Source organism: Calidris pugnax, unplaced genomic scaffold (genome assembly GCF_001431845.1).
Source record: "Calidris pugnax isolate Ruff unplaced genomic scaffold, ASM143184v1 scaffold39, whole genome shotgun sequence".
Lineage (NCBI taxonomy): Eukaryota > Metazoa > Chordata > Aves > Charadriiformes > Scolopacidae > Calidris > Calidris pugnax.
The window spans coordinates 8,640,853-8,667,117 of record NW_015090828.1 but is presented as its reverse complement, the minus strand read 5'-3'; the positions used below and the strand labels follow the sequence as shown (position 1 = coordinate 8,667,117).

The window sequence follows — 26,265 nt, the reverse complement described above, 5'->3', positions numbered from 1 at the left end:
TTTCCTGCAGCTCCAGTTTGAGTTACGCTAAAGCCAGGGCAGGAGGGAAACAAATTAAATCATAACCAAAGAGGAGGCTTGCTCTCTCGTGAAGAGAATTAGGTCAATGAAAGCCATAGCTGCAAGAGGGGCTGAGGGAATGCCCATATACCCCTCCTCACCAAGGGAGGACACATCCCACGGGTGGTAGTTCAGCCAAGGCAAGGTATGGCATGGGTATTCGATAGCTGTGCCTATACCAAATCTGTCTGTATTAGAGGAAATTCTCCAAGCTGCTGAGCATAAAACAAGGGAAGGGGCTGCAGCACAGGGAATTGAATTTAGGGTCCTTGTGGGGAAGGTTAAAGGAATTAAGGGATAAAATTAGACAGCACAGGTTGCTGTTTCCTCTTTAAAGGAAAAAAAAAAAATGTTAAACCCAAAGCTGGCAAGAGAAATGGATGGGAGAGGAGAGGCAATGAGGAGGAGTCACCCAGAACCAAGCACTGGAACAGAGGATAATCCAGGAAAATGCAGCATGGGTTGCTCTGAGGAAGGAGGAAGGAACCAGGAAGAAAGGTGGAAGAGGAGGAAGGGATAAAGGGGACAAAGGTGGACCTGTAGGAGCAAGGAAGATGCACATACACACAAGAAAAAAACAAAACAAAACAAAAACACAGGCATTAAAATAACAGTGAAGGTATCAGGCTGGTAGCACAAGGTCAGGGTTTACACTTTTTCAGCTGGGTTACTTGAAAGGCCGTCTGTTCCCATTGCTGCCCAGGGCCACGGTCCTGTCTCTGCCTGTCCCCAAGCCTGGGCAGTACTCCCACCCCAAACCAAGGGCAGCAGGAGCATTTCTGGGGTTTAAAAAGCACTGGGCTGCCTAAAGGAACGAAGAGGATTTGGGCAAACTGGTTGGGAGCTTAACAAAGTAGATCCTCCTTTCTGATGTGCTTAACACTGAAAATCTTCCCATTAAAGTGCTATGCATGCAAAGCAAGTCCTGGGGAACCAACACCGTGTCTGGTTCTGCTAAATGGTACCTGTCAGATGTCTCTGATGATTTCACAGGGAAATCATTCAGACAAAACAGCTGTGTTTGGTGTGTGACTCACCAAAACTGTGCTGTTTAACTCCTGTAAGGAGGTCACAATTTTTAAAGAGGGGCAGGAGTGCAGGGAACCACCTGTACAAAGGCTCAGTGGGGAAAAGTGGTTGTTTTCCAGGACCCTGCCTCGTGCAAAGGTATTGCACTTGCCCATTTACAGTCTCAAGCTTCTCACCCTTTTTTCATTTCAAAATATTGGTTGCAGTGAGGCAAAGTGCATGCACACTTCAAGGGCTCAGCAAAGCTTCCCACTCGTGCTTTCCAGCTCATCTTCTAGGTGCAGTTTCTCTCAGTCTTCATTTGTTTTTGTGGGGGAGCTCAGAGAAATCCTGCTCAGCTAGTGAAAGGTCCTTCTTTCTAAAAAGCCACCAAGTTCAAAAACCAACTGAAAAAGTCTAGGAATTCTGTTGAAGTTATGTTTTTGTTTAGAAGCCACACAAACAAAACGAAACGTATCTCAGCGAAAAGGAAGTTAAGAAGCAAAGCCAGAAATGCAATGATTAAAGAAGGGGAGAACTTTGGAGCTGCTGTGAAACTTGGACCTTTCTCCCCTAGTTTAAGATGCCAATTGGCTACTGCTTTCCAAAACTGCCCATTCTGTGCAGAGTAAGGTCAGAAAGATATTGCAGATAAAGGACAGAGAACACTCACTATGTATCAAAAGCAAATTCATATAATGAAATCACCACATGGGCACATGCACTATAAAAAAAATTAACTTTACATTTTTAGATAAACTGAGGTGATACCAGAGTCTTATGAAGAGAAGGTGGATGTGTGAGTACGTGCATAAAGGCATACATACTATACTGAACTGCTTAACATATTTATACAGACATCTTACAAAGACTCTTAATCCAGTCATTTACATTTCTAAATATAAATTATATTCAATTATAGCTCTCAGCTGTTTTCATCAAAAAAATACAGAGCCATAACAGGCAAGAAATTCCTTATGCTGTGGAAAACCTGATGAAAAAGCAAGGAGCTTCTCACCATGCACTTTTTAGTAACGTTTATCTTTCTGTAACACAGGTGGTATGGCAGAAAAGCAGCCACTCATGTTATTGGTTTGAACCTAACTCTTCACCATCACATCCATTCAGGACAATGCCTGAGGAGACTTCACATCTGATTCTTTAAAATAGGCGAATTTAATTTATCTTTTCCAAATTTCCATCTTTCAAATTCTCTGGAGGATCGTTTGCCAGAGAGCAACCTTCTTTTTCGTGCTTCAAGGGGAATTTAAAAGTAACGTAGTAAGATTTGCTGGCTCCACCTCAGTTAATTCTCCTGGGAATCCCTATATGCATCAGTAAAGAGGTGAGCAGGATTTCCTAAAGCATTCCACGTTGACCTAACTCTACTGCACATGAAGTCCCGAGCTTCAGTGAGAACAGAGCTACGACAACAATGAACACGTTAGAAAATCCCTCCTATAGCTCTCAGATGTACCACAACGCCTCAGGTGATTATACGAGCTGCAGGTATCACCCTTTAAAACACAAGTTTGTAAAGTTACTTCTGTGAAGGTCTAGCAGACAGAATTACATGCTGGCTACTTGGGGTTGCTCAGGAGTTAACCGGTCTAACGTGAAGACATTAGTAACTCAACACAAGGAGTTTGCTTGGTAACTTACCCGGATTCCTTTGTCACCAGGTAGACCTTGTAAACCCTGAAACACATCAACACAAAAAAAGAAATATTTTAAAACAAGTAGATCCCATTGTATTCCCACTGAAAAAGAAAAACATGTACCCAGGAATTTGTTTGTTTGTTTTTTCCATTTATACCAATTGCTCTACAGTAAAAAAACCCAAACACCAAAATCCCAACTTTTCCAGCAGACATCCTCCTCTTCACCTCCACTAGGCCACTCAGGCTGAAACACCACAACTGCTACTCTAAAGGTTCTTCAGATAAAAACCAAACCAGTTTAGAGAATGCAGTCCCTGAAAATAAGCAATCAGGGGCTTTTTTTAACACAAAAAACTTCTTTTTTTGTGTGTTAAACAACAAAGCAGCTCCATAATTACATAAAACTGAGTTCCAACACCAACCCCATTCTGCAAAAAGTCATCCCAAACGATGGAAGTAACCTCCCTGAAGGCAGCTTTTGTCACTGTGATGACAAGACAGGGCCTCCTCAGACAAGTGTAAGGCAGGTACCCAAGCTAGGAAAAAGGCAAACAGAGCAGATGTGCTCAAAAGCAGCATTTTGGACTAAGATAAATATCCTGGGAATCCCGTGCAGCTTCTTTTGGTAGTCTGGGGACCAAGGTAACTAACAGCTTCCCTTCTTCTGCCTCATTCTGAATCAGTGCTCTGAAGCTACCAGGCTCTCCCTGTTGCTCTGTAGTGTACAGAAGCTTGTAACTTTGGCTCTTGAACACCTAACCCAGCTGAAATGGCCAATGCTGCAGCAACAAATCCCATACTTACAGGAAGCCCTGCTGGCCCCATTGGTCCAACAACTCCAGGATCTCCTTTACTGCCCTGAAATGGAGACAAAAGAGCATTAACATTCCTATTCAGTACGAACTGGCAGCACAGCATTACTATAGAAGAGAAGTAAAAGACCTGTTTCAAAGCACCTAAAAACCCCACGAATGAGATACTCAAAAACAAGCTGAGGGTCATATACACTGAAGGAGAAAGCAGTTTCCAGCTCTAGAAAAACCTAGAGCTTCTCTATCCCAGAGAGCTGTGACATCTTCAAAGAGGCTACAGAGCATCGGTCAGTTCTGAAACAAACTCACCCTTTCTCCTTTTGGTCCTGCTGGTCCCGAAACCCCAATTGGTCCTGGAGTACCCTGTAGTTGCAGGAAGGAAAACACATTAGGACATTTTAATTCTAGAGCTTCATTAAAGCCAGGAGACACTGTTGCTCCTTTAGGAAAAAGCGCAGCTGGGAAGGACAGTCTGGTGGTGGCAGGCATCTAGCACCACTACAGCTTTCAGTGTTGGTAGTGATGGATTCGGAGCAGTCGTGGTAGGCAATTTGAAGAACATGGGAACTGCTACATCAGATCACACCAGCACCATTTTGAGGAGCCTTATTTTTAATTTTGAAGCTATCTCTTGACAATTGTTACAGCAGGCATTTCTACCAGTTCCACAGGAGGGAATTTTTTTTCCTTTAGTTTATATCGGACAAGGCTGAAAGCTGTAGCAGAATAAAGGCCATTTAGACGTGTGATAAAGCAATTTCCTTCTCTTTATTTGCTTATTTTCTTTCCCACCCCCGGCATCAGCTGAGATGAGTGAAAATGAGAGAGTGTGGTTACTTGGTGGCAGGCCAGCCAGTCAGGCATGCGAGCTGACAGACACCATGCTGCAGAGATGTGTACAGAGACAGATGCAGACTAAGAGGGGGATCATTCAGTCCCAGTCCCTCTGTTCCCTTTTTGCCATTTATGTCACTCCACCAGGCTCTTCATCATCAATGCTAACAGGAAACCCCGCTCTTTTGATCTGGGAATTTGATCTCCAACTGCCTCATAGAGCCTTGATAAAGAGATCCTTTTGAAGCCCATTACCTGCCTTCTGGGAAGGACAAAGGAGGAAGCTTCCTCAATAGGGAAGTATTTTTCTAACAGCCTTTAAGGAAAAGGGTTTTGCAATCCTTAGTCATGGAATTAACCCCTTGGATGTGAGCAGGATGAGCCATAAGTCATTAACTTCAGACCAGTTAAGATCTGCAGAATATCAGTGGAGGGGTGGTTCATGTAGCACACAACTTCAGTGCAGCAAAGGAAGTCAGAAAAATCAGGTTCTCCTTAGATTCATGCTCAGGAGTTCATATCATGGAAATCTTAATTGCCTGCACATTTGCATCGTTTTAAGATCATTTAGTGCCGTGAAATACAGTGCCATCTCACCTGCACATTTATAAAATTAAACCTACAATTTCCCCAAACAAGTGGGTGTATAAACTGCCATTCAGATCCTGTTCAGAAGTTAGAGCAGCCGAATTATTTCCAGTTACACTGAGGAGAAGAAATTGCTTTTTTTCTTTTTAGATAACCAAATGCATTGTCCATGGGTGATGCATGATTCCCTGAGAGGGATTAAAAAACACTTCACCCTTATTTAACAGCTTGTACCCAAGGAGAGCAGAACAGTTTGCAGAAGCAGGTTGGCATTACTTGTCTCATTCTGAATTTGACAGATTGAGCAGCACAGGCACAAGGAGTCTTTTTTCTTCATATCTCACAGTGAGTGAGCAACAGGACAGGGGGATCTTGCATCTTCCCCCTCCACTCCTAGATGTCACTACCTCTCAGATGTATATACTAGACCCGAACACACCCCCATGTATCTGGGACTAAGGAAAGCACGTGCAGAGCTGCTGAAGGTGCATGGCATTCTGCTGCTGAGAGGCAAAGGGCTAGTCCTGCTGCCAGAAGGTCTTTTAGATGCAACTTCTCCTCGTGGTGAGATGCTTAGCAGGAGAGATACCTGTAAGCATACCCATGGCGATCGAACCTTAAGTGCTGTGTGTGGAAACAACACACACAGCTTTTTGCCCACAGGACAAAACACACTGGCATTATCATGCCTAGGACAAAACTGAAGAGCTACTGTCGTGAGAAGGTGGCAAGCGAGGCTACCACGGAGAACAACAGGGTAGAGACCCCTCAAAAAAATAGAGGACAGAACAGAGCATCGTGGAACCATGCAGAGGTTTCATTCATCTTGTTATTGAGATAAAGTGGAACAAGTAGGCTGTGATTCCGGGATCCAGATAGACTCATAGCATCAAAAAAGACAAGCGTGTGACATCACTTCTCAGTCTAAGTATAACCCCCCAGCCCCGCCCCAAGCCTGCTTTGGAGAAAAGGTGGTTATTTCAGGTGTAAACAAGACTCTGGTGGAAGAGACGAGACAAATCACGATACTGGGGAGGAGGAACATGGGGTAATGGAGAAATGGAACTCACCGGTGGTCCAGGCCTGCCGTCTAAACCTGAAGCACCCTGAACAGACGGGGAGGGTTAACAAAAACAAGGCAAGAGGGGAGGAGGGTGAGGGGGAAAGGAGAGGGGAGGGGAGAGGTGAGTGAAGCAGTGACTTGAGACAAACATATGCTTGCAATCAACAACAATTAAGATCTCAAGGACAGGTGATGGTACTTACAAGCAAACCAACAAAAACATAGAAACACTGAATACATGTAATGCTGACCTGCAACTTTCAGATCCCCTTAAGAACACAAATTTTCCTCTCTCAGTGCCACCAAGGAAACCCCTGAGGAAGAAGCTCTTCTGTGACAGGTGATGAAAAGGACAATGCGACAGTGGAGCTGGAACATGCATTGCCTTTGTGGCAGACTGGGCAACACAGCTCAGGAGGAGTGACATGAAAAGCCAAGGGACCCTGGTTTCTCATGGGGCTCCCTGCTGCAGGACAGCCCGTTAGCACATTCCCTGCCACACTGATAAACTTGTCAGGATAACTGCTTCTGCTCAGCCTGTCACAAGGACCTCCTTCCCTAGCCTGATACCACAGTCTTGAAGGAGTAACTGTTTACACAGAAAGCTTGCCTTTGCATTTCTTGGGGCAAAATAGGGACTGGGTTTTTACTTCTCACTGCTTCACTGAGGCAGAATCCTTTGCATTTCAGCCTCCTGAAAGCATCACTTTCTCCACACTGGCTCTGCACAGAGCCACAGCGAATGCCCTCACGAGGAGCTCACTTGAGCACCCAGAGTTAGATGAGGTGCATCCACACCCTAGAAGGTACCTGCTACATAGCACAACTAAAAGAGGAAAATGTTTTACAAACAAAGACATGCACATTTCAGCCAAAGTCAGGGACAAGGGATCTGGGTGATCAAACACAGGCCAAAGTCACACAGTACACAAGAGGTGCTTTGCAGTGCTTGTTTCCAGGCAGTACCTTCAGCAAAAGGAGAGGGTGTGCTCTGCCACCAGTGCCTTTTATGAGGAGAGAGCTCAGGGGCTGGCAGAGCAGCTGGATGGGACTGAGTTACCACTAATTCATCATCAGCTGTCAGCTCAGACCACGGGTGAAGAGGCTTTTAGCAGATGTGAGCCAGGAGCTTCACAAAGTCGTCAGGTTTGTATCTAAAGCGCCTGTAGCTTCTTTATAATTCTGCCACAATTCCTCCTTGCTAAGCTAAACAGCACACTAACACTAGCCCAGGGTGACAGAGCTCACACACAGCAGGGAACACAGCAGGCTTCTACCCAGTCAGGGAAAGCACCAATTCCACTGCAGAAGTGAGAGGGAAGTACTGCCTCATGAAGCAGCTGGATGCGTTCAGACCCACCAAGCTTTTGTACCAAGTTTGGCCCAGGTGACAAATGGCTGGGAAGATGCTTTCTTTTCTACACTTTTTTGACTTCTGTTTCTGGTCATCCCCCAGTGCTCTGAAGCGCAAAGAACTCACGGGAAAGCTACTGCTTATTTTTCCCATTCCTGCCAGAAGCAGGAAGAATTGAAGCGATCACTGATCTGTTTAACAGATCTAAAAGATGAAGGCTCCATAAAGAAATTGGGGCTTTAAGTTTAAAAAGCAAAGGCACACTTATTTATAGATCATCTCTTTCTTTGACTTTACATATCAAATCCCTGCGTGCATCTCCAATTGAGGGATCATTTTACAGCTGATATAAGTTTGGCTCATAAAGTGTTGCTTGCTTCCTGGATACTTACGGGTAATCCCAGTGGCCCTCTGTCTCCTTTTTCACCCTGGGCACCCTTCTCTCCTTTCATTCCATCAATCCCTGCTTCCCCCTAAAGGAAGGATGGAGCAGAAAATAAACCCACCATAACACCACTTATATAACAAACATTCCTCCCTGCGGAGAGCGCTGAAGCGGCAGAGAGAATACAAGAGGCAGCAGAGCAAGGCTTTAAACCTAATTCTCAGCCCAATCTGTAGAAAACCAGCATCAGTCAAATGACCTCCGAGTGAGGTCACTTGGTTTTAATCCATGGCAGCAGGAGGAGATTCAGGCCCAGTGGGTGAAGATGGTCAAAGAGGAACTGAGCTCACTTCTGCGTTGCTCTCCCTGCTATTGCAGAGTGTGTCAGGTAAATATAAGTAACCAGAAGTTATATGATAGGGTGGTTTTACATTTTAAGGTGTGGATTCATTGGAATTGAATGTCAGCTGTCTATAAGCTTTGGCGGGGGGAAAAGTCATACTGAAATATTTTTTGAAGGGCTTTTGTAAATGCGAAGGTATCAGTTTCAAAATTCAGAAAAAAATTCATCATCTCTTTTCCAATGGTATTCTTTAAATTCTGTATTATAAACTATAAAGTAGTACTAAACAAAAACATACCTTTTTCACAAATTCAAAATGCAACTCAAAGCTTTTTCCCCCACACTCCTGTTCGTAAGGCATTTTAAAACAGTATCTTGGTTGCATTTCGAAACAGAAGTGTCAGCAGAACCAAGTTTGCACAGAAACAGTAATCCTGCTCGCCATACTCTGCTGCAGGTGTAGGACAGCACGCTGCTGGCTCTCCCCACCAGCAGCCCAGTTACCATGTGCCACTGCCCTACCTGCAAAGGGAATAAAATGCTCTTTTCCACCTCTACTGAAAGCTTCATTACACAAAGACTTATTACAAATTGCAGGGATGGAACAGAAGAAGAACTTCCACACCCGGGACATCTCATTGCACCTGCTAATAAAGCCTTCATCGATCTTCTGTCCAAGGAGAAGCTGGGGCAGTACTTCCTCCACCTATAATCCAGCCTGTGCTGTGCAAGGCTTTCACCTGCACTCGTTTGGCACATATTCCAAAGGCAACTGCACCTTACAGAAGTTTCCCAGACACATGATAGCAGTGGCTAGTGACCTGTGCTGTGCAAGGCTTTCACCTGCACTCGTTTGGCACATATTCCAAAGGCAACTGCACCTTACAGAAGCAGTGGCTAGTGAGTTACAGACAAGCAAGACAGATAACTGTATCTGTAATCAACATATTTAGATGGAGATTAGAAAGCTTCTGATCTCCAGGAACAGCGAAGTTCTTGAGTGGCTTTACGGCATGATTTAGGGGGTATAGAAACTGGCTAATTTTAGGCAAGAGCTCAGTTACTTTGGGTTGTATGATAGGCTGTCCATCCTGTGGTACAGACCTTCACCCTTCAGACAAAGATTTCAACTATGTTCTCATGGGAAGATTTCCAAAGGCCAGTGGCTTCCCACTTCTCTAGGTGAAAACTGGGGAAAGTTACTGGTTTTCTGGGTCCTAAAGTGAGAGCTGCCGATCCATTTCCTTCAAGTAAATATTCAAAAGTCTTTTCCTCTTACCAAGGCAGTAAAAAACACTTGCAAGCTAAGTTCTTGCAGCTGAGACAGTCTAGTAGAATTTCAGGATGTAAAGTTTGACAGACTTACCTTGGGTCCTGGGAGGCCCTGAAGACCCTGCATTCGGGATGAGAGACAAAATATGAGTCATGTTTAAGGATGTGCTTTAAAACCCAGGTATCCCAGTTCAGTGTGCAGCACTGAGCTTTGGTTTTGACATGCAGAGGGCACAAATGTTTAGCCCAGAGGCCTCTTTATTTGGGTAAAGGGCACTTCGTGTACCATTCTCATCTGGTGGTGAGGAGGCTTTTGCCAAGAACAACCTGGCAGCAGGCCAGGCTTGCTATTAAGACCATTTTTGCAGTTGATCCCTTTAATCCCATCCATCCCCTCTTGCGACTGTCTTCCCTTTCATCTCAGACTAACATAACCTTCTCTCTTTTCCTACCCAGCCCCGTCGCAGCTCTGACCTACCCTGGGGGCTGATTTTGGATTTCCTGTTTCAACACTGGAGTGTTTCTGGCTGTTTTCTCCACCCAAAATCCTCCCCAACCACTTCCCGCTCTATCCTCGTTCCTAGTGCCTTGCTGCTCAGGTGAATTACTCAAAACTTACTGGTGGTCCTGGTGGTCCTTGGGGTCCAGGAGGGCCAGATATCTAGAAAGCAATGCAAGAGAAGTCACTGTTGTAATCTGCTGCCCTCAGCAGGTGAGGGGGAACTGCTCAGAGGGGAGACGGGGTAAAAAGTATAGTTGAGCTCTACCAGGCTTGGAAACCTGGATTCCCCTTAAGGACTACGTTAGGAAGTGACAGCAATCCAGGGCAGAGTGGCTGAGAAACAGCAGCAGGACTCTGGGGAGGGTTAAGCAGCAGTTGCAGAGATTTAGGAGGAAGGAGAGCAGTGAAATTTTTATATATATATATATATTTTTTTTTATTATTATTATTTTTTTTTTTTTCAGAAAAAGGTTCACTTCCACTACTCTACTGCTGTTCCTGCAAGGAGGCACAAGGTCAACAGCTAACAGCTGTTTCAAAAGACAGGAAAGAAGGTGGCTGGCTCCACACACACAGAAGAGTGTATTGATGGCCTATGGGACTCCTTGCTGCAGGGCAGTACAAAAGCTAGGGTGAGCTTTGAGGAGAGAAAGGATAAATTCATGAGCCCAAAAACTATTGAAATATATGTAAAGAGCGATGAAATTTTTATATATATATATTTTTTTTTTTTTATTATTATTTTTTTTTTTTTTTTCAGAAAAAGGTTCACTTCCACTACTCTACTGCTGTTCCTGCAAGGAGGCACAAGGTCAACAGCTAACAGCTGTTTCAAAAGACAGGAAAGAAGGTGGCTGGCTCCACACACACAGAAGAGTGTATTGATGGCCTATGGGACTCCTTGCTGCAGGGCAGTACAAAAGCTAGGGTGAGCTTTGAGGAGAGAAAGGATAAATTCATGAGCCCAAAAACTATTGAAATATATGTATGTAGAAACACACAAGTATTGTTCAGGAAATTCCTTTACCACAAATGCCAAGGAAAACATTTGTTATGCTTTCCATGATCTATTCTTCCCTAGGCACTCGTTATTGATTGCTTGTCGTGAGCTAGATAGTTCTTGTGTAAGGGGAAAGCAGGACATCAAGAGCGAGAGGTGGCTGGCAATTCAGTCCCACAAGATGAAGCTTGCTGTGTGCAATGAAGGGTGTGCCATAAGAGGGTGGGATGTGTGGGTTTCCAGCAGAGATGCTGCCAAATCATCCCTGCCTTACTGCCGAGATTGCAGAAGGAAAATGAGAAAGGTGACCTACCGATTCTCCTGGATTTCCTTTGTCACCACGCTCCCCAGGCTGGCCCTTCTCTCCCTGCACACAACAGACCCTGTCACCACCAGCAGTACCCTGGAGTATCACTCCGTTAGAAGCCATCCATGAACCCCCCACGTGCTGACAAGCAGCAGGTCCCCAAAGGAGGAGCAGGAACATATCGTTTCTTTCACAAAGAGTTCACCTGTGGCTCTCGTGCACCTCTGCTTCCAGAGGAGACATCCTACAGAGAGGGAGGTCTCCAAGATCAGATCTGGTGGCTGCACGAGGGGAGTGCCACAGGGCTTTCTTTGCCTTTCCCCAACACCTTTTCCCCACCTGACACCTCTCTGCTGCACCACAGCCTCTGAGAGGGAGCACAGCAAGCGGGTCTTTAACAGTGCCTTGCTGCCAGCAAACTGGGCTGACTTAACCACACGGGCTCTGCAGGGAGCTGCCAGAGCCAGCACCTCCAGGCAGCAACAGGAGCAGATGCCCAGCTGGCCCCCTGCCTGCTGCTGGAGACCCGAGGGACATCTGGTGACACCCAAACACCTAACTCTAAGGGGCAGAGGGCTGAGGCTCCCGAGGTATTCAGCGCTTTGGGAGATGAACCCTTGTGTGTTGCTCTATGCTGTTTTGGTTTTGCCAAGCAGGAAAGAACAGCCTGTCTTTTTCACTCTTACTGTCAATCCTGGAAGTCCAATGGGACCCGGCAATCCTGATGGTCCTGGCATCCCTTGGTCACCTCGTTCACCTTTCTCTCCAGTGGGGCCATCAAGACCCTATGGATCAAGAAAGATTTGTGGATTTTATGCAAGACTAAGTCAGGCAGGCATACGAGACATCATTGAGACTGGCTCTGGTCATCCCAAGAACACACTGAAAAGCCAGGACAACCACCAGGTGCCCAGGGAAATGCAAGGCTTCTCTAGTATTGGAACTGGATGTGCAAATGCCTGAATATCCTCCTGTTGTTGTGGACGTGCCAGTCCCCAGAGCAGGGATGAGCACTGCTTTCCTGCCTCCAAGTTCTGCTCATGGTTACGCAGCTTGCTGGAGTCAGTGCTAGAAACCACTCCCCAATAGACAGCTGTCTTGACAGCAAAAGTTTCATCCTGGTGATCTAGTAAAGAGGCACAAACTCATTCCATAAAACCCTCTTGACTAGTGCTGGGGACACAGAAGCTGCGACAGACTGAAGCTGGGAGACCGGGCGCTCTGCCCCAGTTAGCAGCAGGGATGTAAGGGGTTACCACCCTCCTAGGAGGGTGTGTGTGCTGGTACCTCAGCTGCCTTGCTCATAGTCAAGCCTGCTTGCTCACAGCAGCATTTCAGGTTAAGCAACGTGCCAGGCAGCAAGCTTAGGAAGTGACCCAATGCCCAGACAGCAGGGCAGGCAGCTGGGTACAGCTGCTCCAGCAAGGTGGACAATACATCTTCCAGGGAGCAAAGACCTTGCTTCTGTATTGGTACACTTCATACAGCAGCTATGAGGTGCCTCCAGCACCCGCCCTGGGGGGCTCTGAGGTATCTGAGAAGTCCCAGGGCATTGACCCATAACCTGGGTAGCCACCAGTGCTCCCAGAGGCTTCAGTTTACTCACCGGTGAGCCCGCTTGTCCTGGCTCTCCTTTATCGCCCTTTTCTCCTGTGGCCCCCACATGGCCTGGCTCCCCCTTTATTCCAGGTTGTCCATCCTTCCCTGGCAGTCCGTGAGGGCCAGGGGGACCCATTTCTCCAGGCTTGCCACGTGGTCCCTAAAAGAAATCCACATAAAAGAGTGAAACACTTACAGATAAGAGCAAGGTTAGTCCTGCAGGGTGACTCTCTGGCCCACAGCCTCTTTCACTGCTCATCCTCTCACTCACAGTAACGCCATTTGAGGCATCGTGGGCAGGACAAAGTAGATTTTCTGTGTTATCCAAACTGCTCCTTATAAGTTAGGACTTTGATAAACCTTTAATGCTCATTTTTGTGAAGCGAAATACTTTTTTCCTCTGTGGGAAAAGCAACTGTGGATGTCAGTGGCAGAGATATAACACAGCAATTTCAGATGAGACCCTGAAGGAAAGAGCAATCCACAGAGGCACTGTGTCTTACCTTTTCTCCATCATGGCCTGGAGGACCTGGCAAGCCAATTTCACCCTGAAACACAAAATTGTTACTTTGGCAGTTCAAAAGTAGCCATTCTGACTCCTACATTCATTGTGATGATGAGGGGTGGGAATTACAGAAACAGTCTGCAGGGACTGTAGTAACTAACAGTCTCAGGAGAAAAAACAACATGGAAACCCCTGTTGAAACAGTACATTTTATGACTTCTTAACAATTTCACCAGCCTGTTTATCCTGACTGATAGCTCACAGCCCCAGTGCTTATAGCATAGTCCCCAAACAACACAATCCCTGCACAGAGATCAGTTTCCATAAGCTGCTTCCTAAAGGGGAGGGCAAGTAGAAAGGATCCATCGTCTTTCAGATAAAGCATTATCATTGTGGGAAAATAAATTTTCAGGATATTGTCCATGAGGAGGAGTGGTAGAGGCCAGCAGGACAGTCTGGTGGTGCTGGACAGGGAGAATAGGAGCCCTGGGGAGGGTGGTTGTGGCAGGGGGAATTCTGACTGGATGGCTCATGTGTTTCCCTTACACCTGCAAGCGTCCAAGTGAGCAAATACCTTCTGTCCTGGTGGTCCTGGTGGTCCTGGAAGTCCTGGGGGTCCCTAGATGAAGAAAAACTCATTTTCAGATTATCATCAGCACTTTTATTTTCATGTTTTGAAACCAAACAACTATTTTGAGTTTAAGGGGAAATCGCAGGGGAACTTTCCCAAAGACTCCTACAATAGTATCTGCTTGGGAAGCTGGGCAATGGAGAGGCCTGAGTGAGCAGCAGACCAGTCCAAAGGAAGTTGTAGATACGTGTGTATTTCTTTACATTTTCATGGAAGTAAATGAGAATTACCACCGCTGTCTGCTCCTGAAACCAAGATGAACGTAACAAGGTTTTCCCTTCCTATCTACAAAAGTAGATATTCAGAACAGAGACCACAGGAAACACTGTACTACTTAGATCCCAAGCACAGCTTAAGCAGAGCTAAACAGCACTAGTATTTGGAGCAGATGTCCTGATCACTCTTGGCAGCCACCACTTTAAGGAGACCTGGGGAGCAAATGGTGCTACTTACATCCATTTTGTGCTGCCCTGTAATACTGCATTTTAAAAATCCATCTTTTTTCCTAACCAGGTTTCTTAACCAGGATGCTTTTTCCCTTATTCTGTCTCAAAAGAGCTACTTTGCCTCTCTTTGTTTTCAAAGGGCTTGTAGTCACTGCTGTTGTGAATAATCGGCTTTGTACAGGACTGCTATGTTGAGTTACACTTATCAATGGTGAAAATACATCCTTCCCTCCCATCACAGAAAGTGCCTACCACAGACTGCCAGTATAAACTTTTGTGCAAGGCACCCAAAGCCTCCTTTTTCTCTGCTTTGGTCAGTCCCCCTTGCTCGTCCCTGCTTCTTCTGAGCAGCATGTATTACCTCTTAAACCAGATAAATAATGGGCTTGGTCAGAATTCAAGTACCACAACCAGAAGGCAAGATGAGCTGTTCCTTCAGCTGTCAGCTGCCCCAGCTTTAGCTCCCAACAGCAAAGGCCAAATGTTTTAGCTGCACCTAAATTGTCAGGCCACCTGCGCAGGATGAACACATGGCTACTGCTTAAAACCACACAGCAAAGCTAGGAACTCACCATCAAGGCCAAAGTTCGGATTTCCTAGAAAAAAAGTAAAAAAAAAAAAAAGAAAAATGAAAAAAGGAAAAGAGTCATTTGAAAGCTCAGCTTTTTCCTGGAAGTGGTTTGTTCTCCACTAACGTAAGAATGAACAAAAGCAAAAAAACCCAGCTCTGAGTCCCACAGAGCCGTTATTCTATGATTTTCCCCTTTTCTCAAGTAGAAGCCAGGCTAACCCAGAGCTGGGCACAGCTGCTCACTCACTGCAGACCATCAGTGCACACTTCCGATGAAGCTCTGCAGTCTTTTTATTCTGCTCCAAGTCATGGGCCACTCCTGACAGGGTTCTCATGACCTCTATGTCCACCAGTGTTAATATTATCAACTAAACAAGATGTACGAGTATTTACCAAAACACTACATGCACTAAGCTGTAGGATGAAGAGGATCATGGAACAACCAAGCACTTCCTTTTACTGCTACTGGTGAGGATGCCAGATCTACATTGTTCCTGTGTTTCTGCATCCTCTGGGAAACAGTGAAGCAACCAGCAGTACCTCACGGGACAGGAAGGCAGATGCTCACCTGGAGAGCTTCACTGATATTACCATCGTAGTCCATCATCTCATCCTTCCCAGGCTCTCCTTTGGGGCCCTGCAAAATACCATCTCTTTAGCCAGGGCTTAGGGATTGGCCCTTCCCATGGGCTACTCAGAGCTGCAGGTCACCCTGAAAGGGGGTCTTGGAGGACCCTGTTTCACGAGCCTCTAGTTTTTCATTTATTGAGTAGAGCTCTTGAAAGCACATTTTATAAGGAAACGCTACCAAAGTGTAGCCAGACAAGCCCAGATTATGAGACCATCAAAGCTGGCAGGTCTGGTAAGTGGTGAAGTTGAGGCCAGAATCCAGGAACTGGGATCGTCTGACCCATTGTCAGACTTGGGCAAGCACCAAACACCCTCCTGCTACCCTTTGCTGACATGCCAAGGGCCTGAGTTCAGACTGGGATGTCCAAACCCATCTCTTCCTACAAATGAGCCGAGCATTTGCCTGAGGTGGCTCAGAAGACTTTTCTTCACCCTGAGGTGGGTGTATCTTCTGATGAGGGTATGGAATGGCAAAACAGCTTGTCTCAAACCAGCCATTGCCCAGATATAACCACTTTTAGTGATGGTGAGAACATCTGTCAAGAAAGCAGAGGCTCAATCTAGACCGTCAGTGTGGTCTCACTATCCTGAGATCCCTTTGAAGGGCCAAAACTCTTCAAGTGTTAGAGAAGGAACACCTACCCTCGGGCCCATGGGTCCCTGGTCTCCCGGTGAACCAGGTTCCCCCTGTAACAAGAAGAACATGCCATTAGCAAAGCCTATCCCTTCACTTGCTCAGACGCCAGGAATTGTTGTTCTCTGCTGGTCCTCTGAAACAGTCTGGGACCAGAGAGCTCAGTTTTAAAATGCTTCTTTTCAGCTCAGTTTTGTACATGCAGGAACAAGTTTGCAGCTCCTGAACTTGGAGCGGGGCTGTGCAGAAGCTCTGTACCTTTTCCCCCCGTGACCCTGCAGCACCAGGCCGGCCAACGTCACCAGCTTCTCCCTGAGAGAAAGAGAAAGGGAAAGGGATGGGTTTGTATTGTGCAGAGGGGCTGGGACTCCACCGCTGGCTTCGCATTTCCAGGAGGAAGAACTGCACCAGCCAAGCACCCCTGCCACACCACATCTCCTCGGGTAAGCCAAAACTCCTGCCCTGACTTTGCACCAGGTGCCCTTCTCTTCTATCCAGGACAGAGGGAATATTCAGCATGAAGGAAAGCACCCACTTCAGACCCAAAGTGCATGCACAGGAGAGTTGTTCCAAATACATCTCAGACAGGGTCTCAGATTTAAGTGTTCTTGGCGTCCTTTGCCAAGGGGCAGGATTTTACTGCTGCTTCTTGAGGAGGCAGAAGAGGAAGGAGAGAGGAGACTTGGAGAGAGGAGACTTGGAGAGCCTCCGTCCTGCCTTGGGTACCACAGGACTAGAGGCTGTCATTGATTCCAAGCAACTGGTTTCTTACAGAGCCTAGGGGGAATCATTTGAGCACAAGGAGGGTATTTTCCTCCCAGAAATAGAGTTTACAAGTTCTCTCACTTTCAGCATTTAAAACAACAAAACTAAAACACCCTGCAGAAGCTGGTATCCCTTCAGCAGGTAATGAGAGGTGGGCACAGATGAATGGGACCTTTGCCCCTTCCTGCACACCTCGTGCTGGGCACAATCCCTCACAACACACAACTCACTGGAGGTAAAAACACTCACTCACCTTTGGTCCAGGGGGCCCAGGCAAACCAGGAGGGCCAGGTTCTCCTTTGCCTCCCACCAGGGCGTTCTCAGCATTTCCCTTCTCTCCCTGTTTGCGAGGAAGAACAAGCCACGTGTCACGGTTCAGTCTCTCCATCTCCATAATTTCACTTGCCAGACTGTTGGCTTAGAGAGGGAGGGACCAAGAGGAGGTCCATCAGCTGGCCTCTTGATAGCCCAGAAACACCACTGGTCCTGAGCCACCAGCTGTCCAGGAGCCATACCAATATAGTTCTGCCTGGGGGCTCCACCTAGAGCCCTGCCACAGTTATCCTCCATCCCTCTTATTCCCCAAGGCCACATAAAGCTGCTTGTGGACAGACCTCATCCCTAGGCCTCCACTTCGAACACAACTGTTTTCTTCTACTGATGAAATTGAGCTGATAAAACCACCTGATGATGGCTTTTTTTTGGTTTGTCTCCCTCCGGAGCTGTAGGCATCAGTCAGCCCTGCAGGGCACATCATTTGCACAGAGCAGACACAAAGGCAGAAACAGGAAAGCTTTGCTTGCACCAAGTTGCCATCACACCCTCATCCTTTCCCAAAATGCCCACTGTCATTCAGTGCACTGTCCCCTTCCCCCCCAAAAAAGCTCACTTGACTTGAAAGGCATGATTTCTGTCCACATCTCAGGGCACAGAGAAAAGGTCACAGTTTCAGAGCTTGGCTTCAGCTGACCTGCCCTTAGTCTCTCCAAGCACAAGGCTACTCTTCCAACCCAGAGCACAGCAGTGCAGCTCCCAAAAAGCCCATCTCCTCCTCTCATACGGATCTCGGAGCAGGAGGGAGGCTGAAACACCACGTTACATCTGAGGTCATGCTTTTAAAGGGGAACATAATTCTGTGGTCACTTTCCCAGGACCACAACCTCCCCCTCACTGCATGAAGGCACACAGTTCCTCACAAAATGGAATGCTTTGTGTGACCCCACCACATCCCTGTGCTGACATCCAGCTGAGCTCTGCAGAACACGCTGCTGTACGCTGCAGCAGTGACCTAAGTGTGTGAGCTGTGCACAGCTGGCACAGGAGGGAGGGAGGAAAGGAGATGAGAGTGGCTGCCACCCCCCCCAGAAAATCAGAAAAGATACAAACCTTCATGCCAGGGAGTCCAGGAAGCCCAGGGTCACCAGCTCGTCCCTTCTCACCCTGTTGGCAAAACAGACATGGTTGGGCTGACTCTGCAGGCTCTGTCCTGGAGAAGCATCCAAAGGATGAGCTGCTTCTGATTTCAAACCTTCTTTCCCTCCCCCAGGGGATTTTATTTTAGGCATAAACAAAGCATCTTCCAGCAGTACCCGCTCAGGCCAGTGAATGTTTTCTCCTGTCCTTTTGACTATCTCTGCACATCACTGCCACTTCTCTCCAAAGGCAGGTGAGTGGGAAAGGGATCCAGGATCCTCCCCGCGCATCTTCCTCACCGCTCTGTTCTGCTAAACCCTTTCCCCTGTCAGTCCTTCAGCACAGGCTCTCCCCGTTCCATATATCCAGAGAAGCTGTTGCCCAGGGTGAATTTTATTTGGAGTGCAGGACTTTCTCTGTGCCCTGATAGAGTTCAGCAATTTTCACGTAAATTGTCCACTTCTTGAGTCTATCCCAGTTTTCACGCCTCCTCATCACACTGTGCATTACACTGCTTTGCTTTGGCAAAGATCTCACAGCCAACATTCCTGCTCCTCTCCCAGGGGGCCTTTCCTGCTCCTGTTCCCCAACTCCAAACCCCAGTCTTAAAAAAAAAAGCAGCACAGTGTCTCGGTTAGCAGCCAAGCTCTGTCACACATATTGGTGATGAAAAACGGTGAAAACAGGAGTGGTAAAAATGGCAAAGACAGATGATGGTGGTGTAACAGCCCTGACATGATGCCTGGAGAGCAAGGCCTGCAGGCTGAGGAGTATGGAGAATGCCATAGGGCAGTGAGCAACGGAGGACATCCAGCACCCAGCACTCACTTGGTGAAGTGACTTTGCTTAGTTCACCATAACATCTGGGTCATCTTCTGAATATTGGGGCTCAATTAATGGCCTTTACATCGACATTAAATTATATTCAACCCGTTCCATCCAGCTGCTAAACCCATGGTTTCCAGCTTCAGTGCCCTGTTCAGAAGTCTACATTTTGCCAGGACAGACATCTGTATCAAAAGTTTCTGTTACCACGAAGAGATGTTTCAAATGCATCGTCAGCAAAAGGTGTGTTCTTACCTGCAATCCTCACACCTCCAAGACTGAACAACTTGTGCAGACCCCAAAGAAGGATTCAAAACCTGTTTCCCCCCCAGCAGCTGCCTCCACAACAGCAGCACACCGGATCAGCAAGGCTAGCAAAGAGTCCCTCTTGATGCCATGCTCTTGCCCGTGGGGGCTGGTGCTGCACACCAGCTCTTGTCAGAGCTGCAGGGCACACATCTGACATGCAGGGGGCTTGCATCGATGCTCTAGGAACAGACATGCACCGGTGGCTCCACAGAAAATAATTAACTAGCAGCAATCTTATTTCTTTTAAGGCAATTCTAGAGTGCAGTGACCCCTTTCTCTAGGGTTATTTGGCCGCCAGCCACCTGTAAGGCCCCCACCCAGTTTTCCTTCCCTGACAGAGTGTGGACATTGCTGCCCTAAATGAGTGTTTCTCTCCTTGGAAAAAAGGGAAACACTTGCAGGACCTCGTGCCCAAAGAGAAGGGTTGGCCTTAAGAGTTTTTGTAAGGATATAATCTCTAATCCTGTCCCTGGACTCTGAAGTCCTAATCCTGCCCTGCTCCACCTTTGGTGGGCTACTTTTCATTCAAGGACTAGTTTTCAGTACCTATGTCCATAAGGGCTACTGAAAATATCCCCTGCTGCCTGAACAGCAGTGTAAGGAAGCAAATTTCTTGAGGAGGGGGGTTAGATTACCGATTCCTTGTTTAGGGTGCTATTTCTGGAGTCAAAAGGTGCAGAATGAATCATCCCCAGAACAAGACTCACTCTCGTGCTGCCCTGCCTGCCCCCGGCCCCCCCCTCCTGCATGCAGGAACACGCAAACACACTTCACCAAGGGGGGCAAGGGCCAGAAAAGGACACATAATCCCCTGCAAGCACGACAACGCAACGCAAAGCAGGCCCCCAGCTGGCAGGGAACACAGCACAGCACCCCCAGGACACCGAGCCCAAACACACAATGGTCCTACCCGCTGCCCCCTCTTCCCTGGCAAACCTGGGGGGCCCATCCTCCCTGGGGCTCCAGGATCTCCCTTCGCGGAAGGGGAAGAAAAGAGACAGAGAATGTGTCTGTTACGTGGCTGTCGCAGGCTGTAACATAACCCAGCAGGCCTCAAACAAGAGGAGCCAGCTGTTCAGAAACCAAGCCGGCTGCTCAGCGATGGAGAGTGATGGGGTATTTTTGTACCGTGCCCACCAAGGGAACTCAAACCAGGTCACACCACACAGAGAGGGGAGCCCGTGCACGGGGCAGTTCACAAGGTGCACGACAGAAATGCTCCCCGCAGCAACAGGGGAAGATTTCTGGTGGACACCAAAGTGCTGGGAGGCAGAAGGGGACAAGGGAAGGTGGAGAGGAGACATCTTTGCTAAGCAAAGTGTGCTGTGCATATTTCGTGGTGTAGGGGGAAGGGGAGGAAGGCAGCTGGAGGATATTCTCATCTCAGCACTCATGAGCAGGAGGCAGGGAATCTGTTTGCAGCATGGTCCCTCTCTCACTTAGCATCACTGTATGCTACCCCCATTTTGCTTACGCCAGCAGGTGCCATTAGGGCCTGGATTTGGGCACTGGGAAGTGCAGACCCGTTCTGCAGCTCCCTCAGCTGCTTTGGGAGGAGAAAAAATTACAAAAACCAACCAGAAGTGCAGGCTCAGAGCAAAGGCTTCCTGAGAGTACCTTTTCTCCTGGAGTCCCGGGCTCGCCCTGGTGAGGAAGAGTAAAAAAAAAAAAAGAAAAATGAAAAAAGGAAAAGAGTCATTTGAAAGCTCAGCTTTTTCCTGGAAGTGGTTTGTTCTCCACTAACGTAAGAATGAACAAAAGCAAAAAAACCCAGCTCTGAGTCCCACAGAGCCGTTATTCTATGATTTTCCCCTTTTCTCAAGTAGAAGCCAGGCTAACCCAGAGCTGGGCACAGCTGCTCACTCACTGCAGACCACCAGTGCACACTTCCGAGGAAGCTCTGCAGTCCTTTTATTCTGCTCCAAGTCACGGGCCACTCCTGACAAGGGTTCTCATGACCTCTATGTCCACCAGTGTTAATATTATCAACTAAACAAGATGTACGAGTATTTACCAAAACACTACATGCACTAAGCTGTAGGATGAAGAGGATCATGGAACAACCAAGCACTTCCTTTTACTGCTACTGGTGAGGATGCCAGATCTACATTGTTCCTGTGTTTCTGCATCCTCTGGGAAACAGTGAAGCAACCAGCAGTACCTCACGGGACAGGAAGGCAGATGCTCACCTGGAGAGCTTCACTGATATTACCATCGTAGTCCATCATCTCATCCTTCCCAGGCTCTCCTTTGGGGCCCTGCAAAATACCATCTCTTTAGCCAGGGCTTAGGGATTGGCCCTTCCCATGGGCTACTCAGAGCTGCAGGTCACCCTGAAAGGGGGTCTTGGAGGACCCTGTTTCACGAGCCTCTAGTTTTTCATTTATTGAGTAGAGCTCTTGAAAGCACATTTTATAAGGAAACGCTACCAAAGTGTAGCCAGACAAGCCCAGATTATGAGACCATCAAAGCTGGCAGGTCTGGTAAGTGGTGAAGTTGAGGCCAGAATCCAGGAACTGGGATCGTCTGACCCATTGTCAGACTTGGGCAAGCACCAAACACCCTCCTGCTACCCTTTGCTGACATGCCAAGGGCCTGAGTTCAGACTGGGATGTCCAAACCCATCTCTTCCTACAAATGAGCCGAGCATTTGCCTGAGGTGGCTCAGAAGACTTTTCTTCACCCTGAGATGGGTGTATCTTCTGATGAGGGTATGGAGTGGCAAAACAGCTTGTCTCAAACCAGCCATTGCCCAGCTGTAACCACTTTTAGTGATGGTGAGAACATCTGTCAAGAAAGCAGAGGCTCAATCTAGACCGTCAGTGTGGTCTCACTATCCTGAGATCCCTTTGAAGGGCCAAAACTCTTCAAGTGTTAGAGAAGGAACACCTACCCTCGGGCCCATGGGTCCCTGGTCTCCCGGTGAACCAGGTTCCCCCTGTAACAAGAAGAACATGCCATTAGCAAAGCCTATCCCTTCACTTGCTCAGACTCCAGGAAATCCCTTTGAAGGGCCAAAACTCTTCAAGTGTTAGAGAAGGAACACCTACCCTCGGGCCCATGGGTCCCTGGTCTCCCGGTGAACCAGGTTCCCCCTGTAACAAGAAGAACATGCCATTAGCAAAGCCTATCCCTTCACTTGCTCAGACGCCAGGAATTGTTGTTCTCTGCTGGTCCTCTGAAACAGTCTGGGACCAGAGAGCTCAGTTTTAAAATGCTTCTTTTCAGCTCAGTTTTGTACATGCAGGAACAAGTTTGCAGCTCCTGAACTTGGAGCGGGACTGTGCAGAAGCTCTGTACCTTTTCCCCCCGTGACCCTGCAGCACCAGGCCGGCCAACGTCACCAGCTTCTCCCTGAGAGAAAGAGAAAGGGAAAGGGATGGGTTTGTATTGTGCAGAGGGGCTGGGACTCCACCGCTGGCTTCGCATTTCCAGGAGGAAGAACTGCACCAGCCAAGCGCCCCCGCCACACCACATCTCCTCGGGTAAGCCAAAACTCCTGCCCTGACTTTGCACCAGGTGCCCTTCTCTTCTATCCAGGACAGAGGGAATATTCAGCATGAAGGAAAGCACCCACTTCAGACCCAAAGTGCATGCACAGGAGAGTTGTTCCAAATACATCTCAGACAGGGTCTCAGATTTAAGTGTTCTTGGCGTCCTTTGCCAAGGGGCAGGATTTTACTGCTGCTTCTTGAGGAGGCAGAAGAGGAAGGAGAGAGGAGACTTGGAGAGAGGAGACTTGGAGAGCCTCCGTCCTGCCTTGGGTACCACAGGACTAGAGGCTGTCATTGATTCCAAGCAACTGGTTTCTTACAGAGCCTAGGGGGAATCATTTGAGCACAAGGAGGGTATTTTCCTCCCAGAAATAGAGTTTACAAGTTCTCTCACTTTCAGCATTTAAAACAACAAAACTAAAACACCCTGCAGAAGCTGGTATCCCTTCAGCAGGTAATGAGAGGTGGGCACAGATGAATGGGACCTTTGCCCCTTCCTGCACACCTCGTGCTGGGCACAATCCCTCACAACACACAACTCACTGGAGGTAAAAACACTCACTCACCTTTGGTCCAGGGGGCCCAGGCAAACCAGGAGGGCCAGGTTCTCCTTTGCCTCCCACCAGGGCGTTCTCAGCATTTCCCTTCTCTCCCTGTTTGCGAGGAAGAACAAGCCACGTGTCACGGTTCGGTCTCTCCATCTCCATAATTTCACTTGCCAGACTGTTGGCTTAGAGAGGGAGGGACCAAGAGGAGGTCCATCAGCTGGCCTCTTGATAGCCCAGAAACACCACTGGTCCTGAGCCACCAGCTGTCCAGGAGCCATACCAATATAGTTCTGCCTGGGGGCTCCACCTAGAGCCCTGCCACAGTTATCCTCCATCCCTCTTACTCCCCAAGGCCACATAAAGCTGCTTGTGGACAGACCTCATCCCTAGGCCTCCACTTCGAACACAACTGTTTTCTTCTACTGATGAAATTGAGCTGATAAAACCACCTGATGATGGCTTTTTTGGGTTTGTCTCCCTCCGGAGCTGTAGGCATCAGTCAGCCCTGCAGGGCACATCATTTGCACAGAGCAGACACAAAGGCAGAAACAGGAAAGCTTTGCTTGCACCAAGTTGCCATCACACCCTCATCCTTTCCCGAAATTCCCACTGTCATTCAGTCCACTGTCCCCTTCCCCAAAGAAAAAGCACACCTGACTTGAAAGGCATGATTTCTGTCCACATCTCAGGGCACAGAGAAAAGGTCACAGTTTCAGAGCTTGGCTTCAGCTGACCTGCCCTTAGTCTCTCCAAGCACAAGGCTACTCTTCCAACCCAGAGCACAGCAGTGCAGCTCCCAAAAAGCCCATCTCCTCCTCTCATACGGATCTCGGAGCAGGAGGGAGGCTGAAACACCACGTTACATCTGAGGTCATGCTTTTAAAGGGGAACATAATTCTGTGGTCACTTTCCCAGGACCACAACCTCCCCCTCACTGCATGAAGGCACACAGTTCCTCACAAAATGGAATGCTTTGTGTGACCCCACCACATCCCTGTGCTGACATCCAGCTGAGCTCTGCAGAACACGCTGCTGTACGCTGCAGCAGTGACCTAAGTGTGTGAGCTGTGCACAGCTGGCACAGGAGGGAGGGAGGAAAGGAGATGAGAGTGGCTGCCACCCCCCCCAGAAAATCAGAAAAGATACAAACCTTCATGCCAGGGAGTCCAGGAAGCCCAGGGTCACCAGCTCGTCCCTTCTCACCCTGTTGGCAAAACAGACATGGTTGGGCTGACTCTGCAGGCTCTGTCCTGGAGAAGCATCCAAAGGATGAGCTGCTTCTGATTTCAAACCTTCTTTCCCTCCCCCAGGGGATTTTATTTTAGGCATAAACAAAGCATCTTCCAGCAGTACCCGCTCAGGCCAGTGAATGTTTTCTCCTGTCCTTTTGACTATCTCTGCACATCACTGCCACTTCTCTCCAAAGGCAGGTGAGTGGGAAAGGGATCCAGGATCCTCCCCGCGCATCTTCCTCACCGCTCTGTTCTGCTAAACCCTTTCCCCTGTCAGTCCTTCAGCACAGGCTCTCCCCGTTCCATATATCCAGAGAAGCTGTTGCCCAGGGTGAATTTTATTTGGAGTGCAGGACTTTCTCTGTGCCCTGATAGAGTTCAGCAATTTTCACGTAAATTGTCCACTTCTTGAGTCTATCCCAGTTTTCACGCCTCCTCATCACACTGTGCATTACACTGCTTTGCTTTGGCAAAGATCTCACAGCCAACATTCCTGCTCCTCTCCCAGGGGGCCTTTCCTGCTCCTGTTCCCCAACTCCAAACCCCAGTCTTAAAAAAAAAAGCAGCACAGTGTCTCGGTTAGCAGCCAAGCTCTGTCACACATATTGGTGATGAAAAACGGTGAAAACAGGAGTGGTAAAAATGGCAAAGACAGATGATGGTGGTGTAACAGCCCTGACATGATGCCTGGAGAGCAAGGCCTGCAGGCTGAGGAGTATGGAGAATGCCATAGGGCAGTGAGCAACGGAGGACATCCAGCACCCAGCACTCACTTGGTGAAGTGACTTTGCTTAGTTCACCATAACATCTGGGTCATCTTCTGAATATTGGGGCTCAATTAATGGCCTTTACATCGACATTAAATTATATTCAACCCGTTCCATCCAGCTGCTAAACCCATGGTTTCCAGCTTCAGTGCCCTGTTCAGAAGTCTACATTTTGCCAGGACAGACATCTGTATCAAAAGTTTCTGTTACCACGAAGAGATGTTTCAAATGCATCGTCAGCAAAAGGTGTGTTCTTACCTGCAATCCTCACACCTGCAAGACTGAACAACTTGTGCAGACCCCAAAGAAGGATTCAAAACCTGTTTCCCCCCCAGCAGCTGCCTCCACAACAGCAGCACACCGGATCAGCAAGGCTAGCAAAGAGTCCCTCTTGATGCCATGCTCTTGCCCGCGGGGGCTGGTGCTGCACACCGGCTCTTGTCAGAGCTGCAGGGCACACATCTGACATGCAGGGGGCTTGCATCGATGCTCTAGGAACAGACATGCACCGGTGGCTCCACAGAAAATAATTAACTAGCAGCAATCTTATTTCTTTTAAGGCAATTCTAGAGTGCAGTGACCCCTTTCTCTAGGGTTATTTGGCCGCCAGCCACCTGTAAGGCCCCCACCCAGTTTTCCTTCCCTGACAGAGTGCGGACATTGCTGCCCTAAATGAGTGTTTCTCTCCTTGGAAAAAAGGGAAACAC

At 47.9% G+C, this 26,265-nt stretch overlaps 1 protein-coding gene across 1 annotated transcript in view; it reads right to left on the bottom strand.

Annotated features, from left to right (window-relative positions):
• COL13A1 (collagen, type XIII, alpha 1) overlaps nt 1-26,265 on the bottom strand; it is a 110,149-nt gene that overhangs the window by 15,598 nt on the left and 68,286 nt on the right. The window contains exons 25-42 of the mRNA XM_014940506.1: nt 24,710-24,763; nt 23,578-23,664; nt 22,818-22,871; nt 22,568-22,612; nt 21,707-21,775; nt 14,943-14,966; nt 13,868-13,912; nt 13,292-13,336; nt 12,796-12,948; nt 11,876-11,974; nt 11,196-11,249; nt 10,000-10,041; nt 9,475-9,501; nt 7,773-7,853; nt 6,034-6,069; nt 3,851-3,904; nt 3,534-3,587; nt 2,731-2,766 (exon numbers count right to left, since the gene is read on the bottom strand). Of these exons, the coding sequence (XP_014795992.1) occupies nt 2,731-2,766; nt 3,534-3,587; nt 3,851-3,904; nt 6,034-6,069; nt 7,773-7,853; nt 9,475-9,501; nt 10,000-10,041; nt 11,196-11,249; nt 11,876-11,974; nt 12,796-12,948; nt 13,292-13,336; nt 13,868-13,912; nt 14,943-14,966; nt 21,707-21,775; nt 22,568-22,612; nt 22,818-22,871; nt 23,578-23,664; nt 24,710-24,763 (1,059 nt within the window). The remainder of the gene's footprint in view (nt 1-2,730; nt 2,767-3,533; nt 3,588-3,850; nt 3,905-6,033; nt 6,070-7,772; nt 7,854-9,474; nt 9,502-9,999; nt 10,042-11,195; nt 11,250-11,875; nt 11,975-12,795; nt 12,949-13,291; nt 13,337-13,867; nt 13,913-14,942; nt 14,967-21,706; nt 21,776-22,567; nt 22,613-22,817; nt 22,872-23,577; nt 23,665-24,709; nt 24,764-26,265) is intronic.